The 16,314-nt window shown below is 40.9% G+C and overlaps 2 protein-coding genes across 3 annotated transcripts in view; one reads left to right on the plus strand and one right to left on the minus strand.

Moving 5' to 3' along the window:
- The window catches only part of TXNDC5 (thioredoxin domain containing 5), a 25,584-nt gene extending 17,317 nt beyond the window's left edge, over positions 1–8,267 (plus strand). The window contains exons 8-11 of one of the 2 annotated variants that reach the window (XM_040547143.1): positions 1,394–1,534; positions 4,327–4,412; positions 7,398–7,527; positions 8,126–8,267. In XM_040547143.1, coding sequence (XP_040403077.1) covers positions 1,394–1,534; positions 4,327–4,412; positions 7,398–7,527; positions 8,126–8,248 — 480 coding nt within the window. In that variant the 3' untranslated portion in view covers positions 8,249–8,267. The remainder of the gene's footprint in view (positions 1–1,393; positions 1,535–4,326; positions 4,413–7,397; positions 7,528–8,125) is intronic. The other variant, XM_040547144.1, reaches the window with a different exon arrangement.
- Positions 8,268–8,298: 31 nt separating this feature from the next.
- Positions 8,299–16,314, minus strand: part of BMP6 (bone morphogenetic protein 6) — a 91,826-nt gene continuing 83,810 nt past the window's right edge. The window contains exons 5-7 of the mRNA XM_040547145.1: positions 12,911–12,987; positions 11,215–11,325; positions 8,299–11,124 (exon numbers count right to left, since the gene is read on the minus strand). Of these exons, the coding sequence (XP_040403079.1) occupies positions 10,975–11,124; positions 11,215–11,325; positions 12,911–12,987 (338 nt within the window). The 3' untranslated portion in view covers positions 8,299–10,974. The remainder of the gene's footprint in view (positions 11,125–11,214; positions 11,326–12,910; positions 12,988–16,314) is intronic.

A 16,314-nucleotide genomic window follows, 5' to 3' on the forward strand; every position in this document is an offset into this window, starting at 1 on the left:
ATCCACAGATAAAAGTTAGAGCTGTTCCGTGCACCCAGTTGACGTTTTTCCTTGTAGCAATTCAAAGAAATATAATATTCTGAAGTTATGGGAAAGTAAAATATTTATAAATACTGTATACTTGAACAGCAGTGAACAAACGTATATAAATAGTCGTGTTACTTATCACGTGTAACTTCAGAGAGAGTGCTCAAGTTAGACAAGGGGGCACATCCAAGGTTAGAGGCATTTTCAGTTAGATATACTTTGGTCTGTAAATAGATTGAGTCTGAAGAACAAGAAATGTTCTGCTGTTACTCCAGAATTATTTTCCAGCCTTTTTATTTTTATTTTTCAAATAGCTACAAAAGGCATGACACTTTGCAAGAACTAATATCTCAGTGTAGAAAAGTTAGCTGTGTTTTTTTTCAACAAACAAGATCATTTTTTTGGACCCTTTGTAATTACTGAAGATTAAGTTGCTCTGACTTATTTGAATCAAGTGAAAGAAGAAGCCAGATCACTGTTGTTGTATTTGGTCAAGATGAATCTCAGCTGTTAGTCTGAACAATATATTTCTGTTGACATCAAACTGTTTTTTCTCCATTGGCAGTGTTGGTATTCCCTGGTGACATACTGCCATCAGAATCACATGTTCCTTCATTGCCTTATACAATACATTTAAACGTAAAAAAACACAAAACCAAGTCCAACAACTTTCCAATAATGTGACACAGAGATTCCTGGAAATCTCTTCAGCCGCTATTGTACTTTTCAGTAAGGAGGGGGAGGAGGAGGGCTGCTTCAGCCTTCCAGCATTGTTGTCCATAGTACCATCATCCCCTTTGTCATAACTGAAATCTGGCATCACAACATTCATGTCGGTTAGAGGTAGCAGCAGCCCTGGGAGGAATGAATTGGCATTGACCCCACTCTGCTGAAATGGATACAAACAAGCAGGTACAGGCTTCCCGCATTATTTTAAATTAAAATTCCTTTGTGATATAGATTCCTGCATTGGACAGGGCTCTCACAGTAACAGAGACCACCACCAGATAGCAATGGGTATTTTATTATTCCTTGCAGGAGCTTTAGGTTCACAAAAATAAAACATTAAGAATGCTGGCTAGAGAGAGAGAAAAATTTCAGAAACTTTTCCACTTTGATCTACTTCTAGATGCTCACTTCTAAAATACCTTTCTCCAAAAGAAATTTTAGCTTATTTCCTTCTGGTACAACAGAATCTATGGCAAATCCTGAAGACATGGGGTGAGTAGAATGCCATGGAGAGGTTTAAAGGCTAGCTAATCATATTATAAATATGTTTACAGTTAGCAATCTTAACGTTCTTCTGATAATTATTTGCTAGGTTAACTACATACGTACACTTCTGCAAACTATTTGATAATTGTAGGGTGACCAGTACAAAGGGAAGAGGGACTTTGATTCCTTAAGGGAGTACGTGGATTCCCAACTACAGAGCTCTGGGAAAGAACCACCAGCAAGTAAACCCACGGAAGCCCCACAGCCACCTGCAGAACCACCCCAGGCTGAGGTAGGTGTTCCTGCACGCTGCAATTGTATAGAAACTGTTCAAACTGTTTCAGCAGCCTGTCCAAGTCTTCCATGTGTTTCTCCCTCTGATAGACTGAAAATTTCTAGATGTAAATGGTACCAAATATTTTCCTACTTTTTAAAAAAGCAAATAATGAGTGGAATCAGACCATAAATCTCAGTGATACTTTTACTAACCCGCTGAATTGGAGAATGTGAAAAATACCTGCCTCCTTTTTTTTATGGTTGCAGTAAGTGGTTTAGCCAGAGTGGCATAAGTGCAGTCTTTTTTGGTGTGCTGAACTACGGGCACCTGTCTGTGTGACAGCATACTTAGTTGCTATGGAGGTGAGTGTCACTTGCAAGACTCTCACTTGAACCTAAGGAGACAGCAAACAGCACTGAGCCACTAAAAAAAGTCACTGTCCCATTCTTTCAGCCTATCTGCAGAAACAACAAACAAGCAAAGATTATGAAGACGGATCTAGATGTATCAGGGTAATGTGTGCTGTGGCAATAAAACTCTTGGGGCTTGGAGACTTACTCTAATCTTGGTTGTAGGAGCTACAGGGGTTATGAATGTTGCCAAGGAATTGTCAGGAATAACTTAATCACCTCTGCACAGCTGTACTTCATGTCATGTAATTTTCTGTCTTTTTAAATCACTTCTGTTTTTCATCTGTCATTTTTCTTGCAGCTGAATGTAAAATTGGCAAGGTTGCAAGATCAGGGATCATTTTAAAGCATAGCTTGTTATCAAACGTGGAGAACACAACTCTGTCCAGAAAATAAGGATGGTGACTTACACTCCCTTGTGATGTAGAATGAATTTATATAATTAAAAAGTGTCTATAGTATTAACATAAATACAGTTTATACTCAGTTTCTCACAAGAGAATATTATCCTTCCCATTTCACTTTTTCCATGTGGGTTACTAATTTTATATAAGGTGGCTAACAAAAAGTGATGTTAGTTTTGCAATCTTCATGTCCCTCAAAAACTTTTTTAAATCGGCCTTATATTTGGAAGATATTAACAAGCTGGTGTTAGTACAATGCAGAAAGTAATTAGTCTTCTCTCTATTTTTAGAGAAATAAAAAACCACATGTGATGCAAATTCCCACTTACACCTTGATTGCACCGCCACACATGCAAACAGGAAGAGATTGTGGGGGGAATTTTTTGCCAAATAATAGTAGATACAGTGTAGAACTAAGGTTAGTCTTTGCAATTTTACACCCCAGCTGTGGATGCCCCTATTTCTTGGTTGCTCATCTTAGACACCTTGGTTCTGCTTTTCTTTTCATGAGTTTTGAAACAAGGGGCTAGCCCACAGCTGGCACCACAGGCAGCAAAGCAATGAGTTCTGACTCCAAATGTGTGTCCCATTGTGGATTCTCCAATTATATGGGCCAAATACATGCTAGTCCTTTCACAAAAATTGAACTTTTACATCGATGAGACTGCAGTTCAGCCACACTTCACTAAAATTACTCAGAAATGATCCAGATGTATTAAGGCAGGGTGACCAACAGATACCCAGATTAAGTGGTTGCATAAGCTGTATTTTCCTACGAAACCAAGCTAAAATGTAGCTGTCCGATATTACACTCAGTTTTGTGGTTGTATAGTTCACAATGCTATTCTGATAGTAATCTACACATCTTTGAAATGTGTTTTACTATGTAACTATATTTACTATGGGGAGGACATTTTTTATGGGTTTTGCAGATTTGGTATCTTAGATTGTAAATGATGTTTGGAACAGCTCATAATAGAGGAATACATATTTACTGTCATTTTTTATTAATTTAATATTTTGTAATTAATGACTAAGTATGATCTCTAGTTTACAAATAATTTTTTAGAGGTGATACCACTTCAACTTAACGGAATGACTTAATTTGATGAACTAACAGTCATTTACAGTAAAAGTTTATACAGTACCTTTAATTTGTAATTTCAAGTCTCTCTTTGGCGTCTTTTCATAAAACTCTTACTGGGTTAAAAGTAGAATTGAAAATCCTTTCAGCTGCACTCTTGTTTTTTGCTTTGCTTTCATTTGAGTATGAAGCCTTTACAGGCATGAGATTCACTCACTTATTTGTTTATTTTGAATCCCTCCCATCCGTAAAAGTGTCACACAGAAATGAAGTTTGTTCTGGTTCTGTGCTGTCATGCAATCAGTGAGACTGCCTTTAAGCAACATGTTATCCTCCCTTCACTCCCATCCCATTGCTCCTGATGTTATCAGGAGCAACAATTCTTCACGGCATCCATGTGAGTATGGTGTGGTGATGTTCCCTTGGCAGGCAAGTATGTGTCTCTGGTAACAGCTTTCTCTGTGTGTGCAGCACAGGGATATATAGCAGAGGGAGAGCAGCTGTCAAGACATCCCTATTACGCAGTAAATACCTCCCTACACTAACTCTCCAGTGGCCGTTGCAGACTTGATGCCAACTGCTGTCAGCATTATTCCTTTGAAACACTTGTATGACAGTGTGTGAAGGTGATTTTTTCCAACAGCTATCAGTTTGGCTACAGGCAGAATCCCCTGGAAGTAGGGATGTTTTGCTTCTGCAAATATGGGTGAGATTCATAGAGAAATATGTCTTTCTCTACAACTCTCTAAGGGAGGAAAGCAGCTAAGGGATAAATGCTAGGTATTCTGCTTTTAATCTTGTTCATATCATCACTAACATCATCTTTCCCAGTTTGAATTTCCCTCTCAAGTAGCTCATTTGGCCAATGTTGTACATACAAAAAGTTTTGATTTTTTTTTTTTTTTTAAGCAGGCTGCAGTGCTCTCTCTGTCTGAAAAAAACTTCGATGCAACTATTGCTAGGGGAATCACCTTTATTAAATTCTATGCTCCATGGTAAGAAGTTTACACCTATTTTTATACCTATTTTTCAGGATTATTGTTGTTCTAAGCTGTTTGTACATTAGTTGTTATAGGTCTTTTGAGTTCTTTGTGGTATGGTATTTGTCTGGATCTAAAATGTGAAATAACTGAAGAATGTGCATGCTGGCAATAGTTACAGCAAAAATGTTCAGTCTCTTTTAGCTTTCTTGAGATTCCTCTTTGTGGAAAGGCTGACAGAGAAGCTTTCCTGTGTCAAACTCCAGCTAATGTCAGGGAACAAGGAGAGTGAAGCTTTCTTCACAGGCTTAACGTGCTTCTATACCTTGATTAGGGTAAGCTGAAGGGAGGCTATCAGCAGTGTTGGTTGAGAAAGGAGAACGTGCTGGACTTTGGGACCTCTCCTGCCACAACCAACCTCTTCTGGAAGTGTTATTTAGCACCTGGAAATTGGTACAGGCTGTAGAACTATGGATAACGGATGTTACTCTTGAAGTAACTGATGCAGCTGGTGTAGGTGTAGACACCAAGTGGAAAGCACTAGGGAAAAAACTTCATGTCCTATCTGGTCTCTGCCATTACTGGCATATCCAGCAGAGCCTGGGACCCAAGCTGGCATAAGACCCCAGTATTACCAACTCGCAGAACAAATATCCCCCCCCCCCTTTTTCTTACTATTCCCTTTCTGAGACAAAAAAAAAAAAAAGTTTTAAGTTGCTTTATCTGGTTTATAGACCTCATCTTATTTGTGCCTCATTGAATTTCAGGGAATTTGTTTGCCATCTTTCTCATCCATTGTCTGTTCTTCTAGCCAGTAAAAGAAACCTAGTGTAGGGGGATAAAAGAAAATTAAGCTTAATTTCAGTATCTGATTTCATCACTAGCCATTTAATGAGAGCAGGACTTGAAGCTTATAGAAAGATCTTTTGTTTGTGGTGGCAGAAGACCGCTATTACAAAGCAACGCAGGCAAATGCAACCCATTTTTAAATGTACTCATGAATATCAAAATATTGTTTCTTAACTGTGCCAGTAGGCCCAACCATGTTTCTGACTGTAGGCTAGAAGTATCAGGGGAAGTTTGATTTTTACATAATCTGAGTGATGCAGTTCTTCTCCCGTCTTTTTTCCCTTTTACTGCAGCGTGGTTTGCTGCTTGAGAGCCACTTCCATGTTCTTTTGTCTGAAAGGTCTGCTTTTGGATATGGGAAAGTATCTGCCACCATTGTGTTAGGAAACCGCCCTTATCCCACACCCCTTCATGCTCACTGCTCTTCATTCAATTCCTTTATCCTTTCTGTGCACTGTGGGGTATTGAGATTGATTCTGTGCCTGTTGTACTACACCACCAGCAGAACTGGCTGTTAAATTCAGTTTATACCTGTGCACAAAGCAGAAAGATGCTAGTTTGATTTCTGCTTGTTGGCAGATGTAGTTCATCATCTGAGAATCTTCTGGCAAAGTTGGATATAAAGATATATACTCCCTTTTAAGTTAATTTTTCTCAATAGCATGGCAACTTAACCATCATCCCCTTTGTGAGATTCTAATGGGGCGTTGTTGGCTCCCAGAAATGGCAGGCTGAGAGATGGTGGTTCAGGATGCATTGCAGAGAACCAAGTTCTTAACCAGTATGTTCTCCCTGGCCACACTGTTCAGAAAGCCACCGTTTAGGAAAATATTAAGTATATTTATGTAGCTGGTATCCTAGTTTTAGCTCTCAATGTCATGCTTATGTATGCAGTTACAGTGCAGTGCATATGAATGCCCTTTTTCTCTTCCAAGTTGGTTAACTTACGTTGGGCTCAGCAAACACTATTATGTTGCTTGCTAGTTCTGTTCTTCAGTTAGTTTTGGAAAAATATTAATGTTAACTTGCGTAGTAAGCATAAAAGTCATCCTGTTCTAGTAGTATTGTGCATGGTCAGAAATGCTTTTATACTGTTGTACATTAACAAGGTGGTTTAAATATACACAGGCTTGTATTAAGAAAACTTTTGCAGAGACATCGTTTATTATTTTTTGCAAATGCCCTGATCTGGCCTTAGGGCAATTACGGGGCTGTTCTAATTACCCAATTAAGGTGCAGCTGGGTTAGAATAGAATGAGCAATGCAGCCTTAAAGTCTAAAGCACTTTGGGAATTCTTCTTGAAGGCAGTTTGAGAAGTTCAAGTTATGAACTTGGCTTGGCCAAGTTAAAAATATAAACAAAATTAATACTTTACTATAATGCCTGCCATTTTACAGTATCATTTTCTCTTTTGACACTAGTGTTTCACTGTGTGTACTCTGTGGACCACATTCTCAAGTTACTCTATTTACTTATTCTGGAACATCAGGAAATGAAGTAGAAATAGGCTTTTTTTGGTGTTATTGGTGATATCACTGGGATAATTCCATATGTAATGCAAATCAGACTAGGATCTGATATTTTTTTCTTTCTGCTAAGTGAAGTTGACGGACTACCACACAACTCCATTTTGGTTCTACCCGAAAGTACAGTGGTAGTGGATAAACTTGAAAGTGAAGTTCTTTCCAGGAAGTTTGTACCTTTTAAGTGGAAAAGTAAATTAAACTACTAGTTACCTCAGTCATCGTTTAAAAAAATTAATTTGTACTACAGGCATTCTGTACCTTATCTAAAACACAGTCATTTCTATATGATCTTAACATTCATTTAAGTATTCTCTGTGCTCATCTTTATTTGGTTTCGTATTCCTCTGTAGAGTAAAATGTTAATGTGCTGACATCTAGAATACCATTCCAGAAGAGACAAATGAAGGCCAGGAACAACTTCAGTGCTGAACTTACATGAAATCACTCACTTCTGTTTTCTTAGCTCATTTACTGACATAATAGTGCAAGGGAGTTGGAGGCCTAAATCATTTGGGGATAGGAAAGGCAGCTAGTTAAACTTGCAGATATTGCAATAAGACAGTAGAGATAAACGAGAAGGTGTATCTGCTAAACAAATCTCTCTCTCTCTCTCTTTGTTTCTAGGTGTGGTCACTGTAAGAACTTGGCTCCAACTTGGGAGAACCTTGCCAAAGAGCAATTTCCAGGTTTGACTGATGTCAAAATAGCAGAAGTAGACTGCACCGTGGAACGTAATGTCTGCAGCAGATTTTCTGTAAGTGTGAAAGACCTGGAAATGAATTAGTATTGTGTTCCAAATGTTAGAGGCTCCAGCATGCAGCCTAGCTGGCTGCTGGGTTGTGGGTGCCTAGTGACAGTGAAACTGGGTTCTCAGCTAGTCCAAAGGAAAAAAGGTAGTTGAGATCAGCACAAGTAACACACTTTCTTTCCTGGATAGTTTGCTTGGATTTGGTCATTCTCACTATTGGATGAAGGTGAAGAAGTCCCTAATTTAAGAACCATCCCACTGTGAAACCACCAAAGCCATTGTGGTAGTCATTGAATAGTCCTGTTCCTAGAAAAAAAGATGGCTTTTAGAGTTGGTAGCCAGACAGTTGAAGACAAAGGCTGGAGCTGGCATTCCAGTTGCTGTTGGAAGAGCCTAGAGGACCATGTATTTTCCCACTTAAAATTTTAAAAAATTGCAGTTGGCAGTGAAAATTCTTTTATTTTTCTTTTTTTTTTCTTTGTTATTTAATTGAAATGTTTTATTGGTTTAGAGTGGTTTGGTGGCTTTTCAGAGTCGGATAAATACCAGTAAGTCTGGAAATTAGTGACAAGTTTCTTTTTTGTGTGTGTGTGTCTTTTTGAAGGTACGCGGTTATCCTACACTTCTGCTCTTCCGAGGTGGAAAGAAAGTCAGCGAACACAACGGAACGAGAGATCTTGAATCGCTGCATAGCTTTGTGTTGCGTCAGGCAAGAGATGAATTGTAATAAAAATCTGGATGCTCTATCCCTGGCTGTTTTTGTACGGTAGTTGAGGGATTTAAGTAATAGCTAACTTTTAAATAGTATGGGGGGTGGGAGGGCATTTTTTTGTTTGTTTTTAGGAAATTGAATGTACTAAACATTGGTATCTTCCCTCTGTGTGTGTGTTAAAGACATGCTACCCTACTTGTGAAGGAAAACTAACATGTACCTACTGTGCAAACTGAGAATATTTTCAGTATTGGTAGTATTACTGCATTTCTGCATTCCCGCAAGGAAATGTAAATGGTTTCCTTTGAGACTAAAATACATTAAGAAAACCAAATTAAGGACACCAGCAGAATATTTTTGTCTTTGGGTTAGATTTGGTTAAAAAGTAATCCTTACAAACTGCACACCATTGCTACAAAAGGTAAAAGCGGCAGCTGTGTTAACTTCTGCCTCTACAACTGCACTTATAACCTGTTTGTCTTAATATAGCTGCTGGTTAAGAAACAGAGAGTCATGGGAGATTGAAAACACACACACTTTTGGAAGATACCAGGCCACCATGAGCTGGTTGTTTCCTGTTAATCCTCTCAGCATGGAAGGTCTAGCCATAATGAAAGTAACGGTACTGTAACATGTGCCTGAACATTACTGATGCCATAGTGTACGTCAGGTGGATTTTTTGTAGACTGCTTCTGTCCAGCTCCAGAGGAGTAACTATGCTCTACTTATATAGAGCCAAAGTGAATAGGCGCTGTTATAGCTAAGCCATTAGTATTAAATGATCAGTTAGACCTCAGAGCTGATGACATACGTTTCCTACCCTAACCTGAATTCAGACTTAGGAGCAGGTCAGCACAAATTCAGAGCACTTATAGAACATCAAGTAGTACAATGTTTAATTTTTCCACTCAGCTGTTCTGCAGTCATCTAAAATAGTTCCCCACTCTTCTTAAGCCTTAACCTTTCTCCAAGCTGTAAGTAAGTGTTGATAAGTTTGAATGTTAGGCCCATGCACTCTCTGTTGCCTTGGATTATAATACGGATCTATTCTTTGGTGCATAAGATGCTCCATGTTAGATGTAACTGAAAGCCAAAGAATGTACATTGCAGATAATGTCATAACATGGTGACAGCTGCAAACCAAGGACGGAACTCTGCTATCCCATGTGCATAGAAACTCATGGAATGAGTATGGCTAAAGGCTAATTTGACTAATCTGTCAAAATGCCTATTTTTGTCCATCATATGGAGTAGGGATTTTTTTCCTTTTTTTTTTGTTTAATAAAAAAGGAAAAAAGCAACCAACTTTTCAGTGAAATGCTCCTGGTACTTCACTTTACTGTCTGTCAAGAACCTTTGGTTCTGTTCAGTCTAAAAATGTGTAAGAAAATCCACAATGAAAGCTAAGTGTTGTACTGGCAGATGTATTAGATCAATGTATATTCTTCTGCCTTAAAGGAAGCCTTTATTACTATGTTTTTAACAACTTTCTAGTGAAGCACAATGTCATGAGTTTCTTGTATAAAATCAAAGTGGTACAATTGTTTACACTGCGATTTTTTCTAAATAAAAACTTTTTAAAAAAGCAGTCTTTCTATAAATGATACAGCACAATGAATATACAGTGACAAGTGCAATAAATTATAGCTTGTATTTACAAGAAGCCTTTTAAATGCAAGAATCAGAGGTAAGTGCATTTAATACGCGTTTAATATTGATCAAAACAATTTGTTATTAGCTTCTGCTAGGCAAACTGTGGCTACCATGTGATTGTATCCTTTATACCAGTTTGTTAGTTGCATGAGTCAAAGGGGAAAGGCTGGCCAAATACTTGAGCAACTAAATTGCTGACATTCTTTCTTCCTGTAAATAAATTGTCCAGCTAGAGAATGAATGGCCCCTAAACTTTTACATCTGAACTACAGCTAGAGAAGTGTCCTGACTTCCTTCCTGAGTAAGTGGTAGAAGATGAGGCAGCTCCATGTGGGGAGTGGAAGGAAGTTGCATAAGAACAAGTGTATAGACCTAGACTGTCCAGTCTGAACTGAAAAGACCAGTCAGGGTCCAACTTCATGCTAGTATTTCTAACACGGGGCAGCCAAGTCATCTCACGCTTGCAGCATCAGATTTAAACTGCTTGGAGACCAAGGGACTCAAAGCGTTTGCTTTGGCACAATTTAAGATGCATATATCATGACAGGTTTCAAGAGGAGACTAACAGTATAGGTGTAGTAATGGGTCCTTCTAGACAAAAGGCAATTCCTAGCCTTAGGCATTTCATATTATTCTGTACACGATGTATGGTCTAAGTCTGATGTACTAACAATTCTTTCTTTAGCGTCCCCTTCCCTCCCCCCCAAAAGACTCACTGCTTTTGGGTATCCATCTGGTAAAACTGCAGCACACATCCAAGCAACTGATAAGGCCAAGCTTCTATGTGAGATTAACACCATCCCAGCCAAGTAAAGCATGTGTGCAGGCATATTGCTGCTTTGCGAGCCCTGGCTCTGCGGAACTGAGTGGCTGCTGCAGTGTCGGGTTGGGTTTTAAGAATTCCAGCTGTTTGCTCACGCCACAGTGTGTGGTTCCCCAAGCCCTTTTCTTGCACAAGGCACATAAATGGTGTTTGGAAAACTATTCTGTCAACCTTTTTTTTTCCCAAGGTCGGGTAGTTCATCGAAGTACAGAAGGTAGTATGGAAGTTCATGGAAGAATCACAGAGTCCATGTGAAGACTGTTTGTCAGTGACATCCACAAGCTCTTACTACCATATTCCTGTATTTCTTCAAGATTACATTAGAATTATCATCGAAATAAAGAACTGATATGGCATTTAGTTTGGTAGGTGCACAACATGGTTTGGGAACATAATCAGGATTCATAAGATGAACCTGTTGTCAAAAAGAAAACACAATTGATACAATGGTAACTCTTTGAGAAATTCACTTATGGCTTTGGGACAGATCTGTCTGAAGACTTACCAGAGTCTGTACGATGGCATGATTGGTTGCGTTCATATGTGCGTTGAGTGGAAATGAGCACTCCCCATCACAGTAGTTAGCTGCATAGCCCTTTGGAGCGATTATCCAGTCCTTTTTAGGAAACAAACAGAACTTGATTGAAATGAAAAAGTTCATGCCAGCTTCTACAGACAACTGGATGCAATTAAGAGCAGCTGAAAATTTTCCACTAACTTTGTCTTGAGGGTGAAAATGTGTTTTCACTGAAAGTTTTTTTTTTTTTTTTTAGTAAGCTGTGACTTTCCCATGGACACACTGATTTTAATGTCCAAAGAATGGTGCATTGCTATGCACAGCTTAACTGCCACAAACTAAAACAGTCTTATTTCTAAAACTGCTGCTGTGGTGCCTTGGGAGGATTGTGGTTTGGATGCCTTCATGTTCCAACGTTTCCTGCAGGTTAGGCCTGCTGGCTGAACTACCTTTCCTAGGGTCACTGTAGGAAGTTTCATCTAACTTCACTGCTGCCACACTCCCACACGAGGGGAAGGACAGCCTGCCAGACCTGCAGGTGGCAGGGGACCCCTTGGCAATGAGCAGAATGCTGTGGAAGGAGGGGATGCTTTGCCATAGGGATAACGCAAAAAATGTACAGATTTTTCTCCTGCTGCTACAAAAGAGCCAAAAGTAAATTAAAATAAAAAAAATGGCCCATGTGTTAATAGTGCAGAAAGGTGGTTTTAAAGAGCCATCACCAGTTAACAAGAAACATTTTTCTTCCATCAGTATCAGGCTCTGCAGTAACCCTACAGGACGAAGAACTCACTGGTGCTCTTCTTAAGAGTCTTAGAGTATTTCTCCTTTACCTGACACTACGTACCTGTGGTAGCATGAATTTTGCTATAGCAGTAACTAGGCAACCGGCAAATGTTACCATAGCTTTGCTAAGTCTGCTGTGTGATTGCTGACGTGAGGATTCCTAGGTGTATCAAAACTACCCCTTTGTTTTACAGCACTTGCTCACCCATAATTTGCTCCTGGGTAAGAGAGCTGCTCTTCATAAAACAGTCGCTCACTTGATACAGAAGCAAGTACTGGCTATGTAAATACATTTGTGGTTTAATGTGGTATATGGGAAGCACTGCAAAGGGCGTGGGGAGGTGAGACTCCACTAGCTCTACACACAAAAAAGTGCTGAATTAAAAAAAAAAAAAAAAAAGAGGACATTCAGTGAAACATGACAATTAATGACACTGTCTTGGCCCTAAATAAGTTGCCCTAAGGACCCCTCTAGCCCTTCAGCATTGCAACTAAAACCAATCTTTGGTCTAACTACTGCACTCAGTGCTAGCCCCCTTGGGAGCACAGGTTAAAACAAAGCTGATCTCTACAAAAACTTGGTTTCATTAAAACCGGTACTTAAACCATTTTTTCCTTATCATTAGAAGCGCACAGATAGGAGCCCTTGCTGTGACTCCCATGAGTGACAGAGAATGACCATGTATTTGAATCTTATAAAGTATCAAACTTCCTCTGGATTCTATCAAATATCACAGCTAACAATATTTATTTGCCCTTCACTATGACTGGTTTTAATGGGGAGGCACAAGGGACATTTTAAAGCATAATGGCAGCCTCGAGTGGAATTACCATGACACTGTTTAGATAACATTTCATAACAAAATGTCTGGTTTACCCAGAGAGAAACATCACACACCTGCCATCCCAAGTCTTGGAAGCTCACATAAAGTTCATGCTTCCTGCATGCTGTTTTTAAGTCACTGCTGTTGTAATCTGTTAAAATAAAAAAGAAGAAAACAGGAATTTAGGAGGTAAAACAGTCTGGAGCACACAGCTGGGTAGATGTGCGCACTGTGGGCTCAGCAACAAGAAACAGCATGCTCCCATCAGCAGCCCAGAGAAGGGTGTTGAGGGACATCCAAAGCAGGCCTGAAGTTTTTTAGATGCCTGTGGAAATGGCAGCACCCAAGTAACAGTGACTCAGTTACAACTCCTTCAGTCTCCCTTAAAAACCTGACAAGCAGTGCTCAGAAAACATCTCCCCTAAAATCGATTCTTAAAAATAAATCTCTGCTCCTTCGGCCCGGCACGTGCCATGTCCCTGCTGCGTGCTCACATTTCCAGTGTGCACTGCCCCAGGGGATACGCTCAAAATGCAGTTTCCAAGAGCAATACAGTCCCAGGGAGGCTCCTCGCCACCCCATACCCGTTAGAAGACATCCTTGCACAGTTCTGATGTCCTGTAGCCAGCAAAGCCACATGCCCTGTCTCAGTCTGTGCCTTCCCCCAAGCCTACGCCAAGCATGGCTCCACATAGCACCTCTGCTCTCAGACCTGTATCATCCACACCCTGGAAAACTCCTTCCCAGAGCCCACCAAACCTCTCTGGCAACACGTTTATCTGCAGTTGACACAGGATTTGACAAGCTCTCACCATTAACTTACTTCCTAATGCCAACATTGTATACAGAGAAACATGGTGTACCAAGCCCTGACCCTTACCGCAGCGATGTTTTGACCATGCAGAAGCTGCTCCGACAGCCCTACAAAATGCAGCTTTTGAACAGTGAGTGGAATTTCCCATCTATATTTGGAAAGAGAGGCGGCTTCGCACACGAACACCTGGGACCGCGGTGAAGGGAGGACTTTAGCCGTGACAGAGGGGCCTTTCGCTCCCCGATGGCTGCCCAGATCCAGCCTGGATGGGTGGTGGCTGAGCTTCTCCCCCACGGTGAGAGGCAACCCTCACGCCCAAGAGCATGTGGGAGGGCAAAGAAAAAGCGACAGCCACAATGGGAAGCAAAAGAGCTGGTGGCAAGCATGGTGGGAGCCCGGCTCCCCGTGCACGTGGTGACAATGACACGCTTGTCCCGCAGGCAGAGCCTGGAGCTGGACCCGGCCTCCCAGCGTTTCCACCCAGTGCTTCACCAGACACGCTGCTGCACGCAGGCGGATGCCACACATGGATGCTGATGCCTTGCTCCAGCCAAGCAGCCCCCCGGCGCCCCTAATGCTGCCTGAAAGGGCACAGTCCCAGCTCAGCTTTCCACAAGTGTGGCAGCTGGGATAGAAAAATATTTTTAGTGACTTTTTCCTTGGCTCTGAATAAGCCTTTCTTTTTCTTCTTCTTCTCTCCCCCCTCACCCCCCAAGTTTGGGAACTACAAATGCAAATATTTATTCAGAAGAAAAACTATAATACTAAAAGCACATCCAACTGACATTAAGGGCAGCCCAGTGTTACAGCTGGGTACAGTTAACACTGAGGTCTGAAAAAAACCCTACACCTCAAAACAAACCTAGACTCCAAACCACCAAAGATTAGAGAGCTGTTTTTAGAAGCAGTTTGGGTTTTAAACTATCAGGATTGCAGTTCAGGCCTTCAATAGGTTTACTTCAATCACGAACCAGGTGAGCAGAGCTGGCTAACAGGCTGCTGCCACATAAACACACACTATTTCAGCAGTGCCTGGTAGCAAGGACGGAGGAAGGCCTTTCTGTTCAAGCTTTCCACTTTCAAACCAGACATACCCAGCAGAAACCAGGGTGTGGGTTGTTGTTTGCTTTTTTTTCTTTCCAGATGAAGCTTTTCAGTCCCTGAAATTTCTAGCGTGAGATGTTTCTAAATGATCATATGTTTCTAAATGATATTATTTCTCATAATGAGAAATAAAATGAACAGAGGATATTTTTGGTGGTCAAAGGCTTTCATTTTAGTCCCTGAAAACATGACTTCATTGTTCTATGGGAAATATGCTGTTTGCTAGGGAAAGAACATCTGTATTTGACAGGGAGTTATGGTGGCTGGTTAGATGGCATTTATCTATTCACAACAAAGGACACAGAGCTATGATATGTCCCAAATACAGCTACAATTTACCCTAATTAGCTACATGAAAGGGGTGAAGGTGAGGGAGGCAGAGACAACAGGAGTGGGAAGGAAGGCCGCAAGCAATCAGCAGTTCCAGAAAACAGAGGGAAAAAAAATTTGCTTAACAAATTATACCAAGCAGAACATACTATGAGTGTGTTCTCTCACTCTGTGAAATTGCCCCTAAAGATCCTCAATGTCACCTAATTCATACCTTGCACTGCACGCCAGCTACTCTCTATCCCAGGTGGACACAGCCAGTCCTGCCTTCTCACTTGCCCAAACACAGAGCTCACCTACCTAAGTGTCAACATAGTGAACATCCCTTTTCCTGGGATTTGCACTCTCCCACATATAACCCTACCCCTTCTCTCCCACTAGTTATATGTTTTCGTACTGCGTCCTTCGAATACTTGAGGATTTCTTTCAAAATCTTTCAGCTTCATGGTGGTGCCACATTCATCTGTCAAGCTCCAAACAGTCAGTGATTCCCAAACAAAGTACTACAATGTTGAACTTCCCTTCCGCTGACCACCTCGACAATGGGGGGGCTCTTCCATGGTGAATGCACAGGACCCGAGGTCTGTCACTCCAGGATTTTGCAGATTTGTCCTCCCGTTTGCATTACAGCTGGCAAACCCTTGCAAGCAAAGTTGTCTGCATTCATGGGGAATTGCCTTTAGCCCAGCGTTAGGGATGCTACAAACCTTTAAAAACATCTTAGTAGTGCTTTTACAGATAGGGGAAAAAATGCAGCAATAGACAATGATCCATTTCTTATGGTTTGGGGCTTGGCACATGCCCTAGAGCCACGTACTCCCAATCATGACCCTGAAAAAAATGGGGTTTTGGCTGAGAGCTCAAGCACAGTGATCTACTGAAGGTAGCCTTCACAACACATTATCTCGACCCTGGAAAGCAGTGTCAGCTGCCCCAGTCCAGTTTGCTCAACGGCCCAAATTGCCACCCTCAGTGCAAGATGTTTCCCAGAGACATCCACTATCTCTGTGAGTTCATGGGCCTGCTTTGGGACTTCCTACAGGCCCACTGTGGGTTTAGCAAATTGTCTCTGGTATATTTGGGAATACCAGCTTGGTACTTGCAACAGGCTAAAATAAATAAATAAATAAATAAATAAATAGAAGAACACCCCTTGTTCTGCACTTAAAAATAAGCCCCAGGGCAGGGCAGTTCCAGCAGCAGAGCTAGGGCGGCTCCTCTCCACGGGTG

This window comes from Cygnus olor, chromosome 2, assembly GCF_009769625.2.
Source record: "Cygnus olor isolate bCygOlo1 chromosome 2, bCygOlo1.pri.v2, whole genome shotgun sequence".
Classification (NCBI taxonomy): Eukaryota; Metazoa; Chordata; class Aves; order Anseriformes; family Anatidae; genus Cygnus; species Cygnus olor.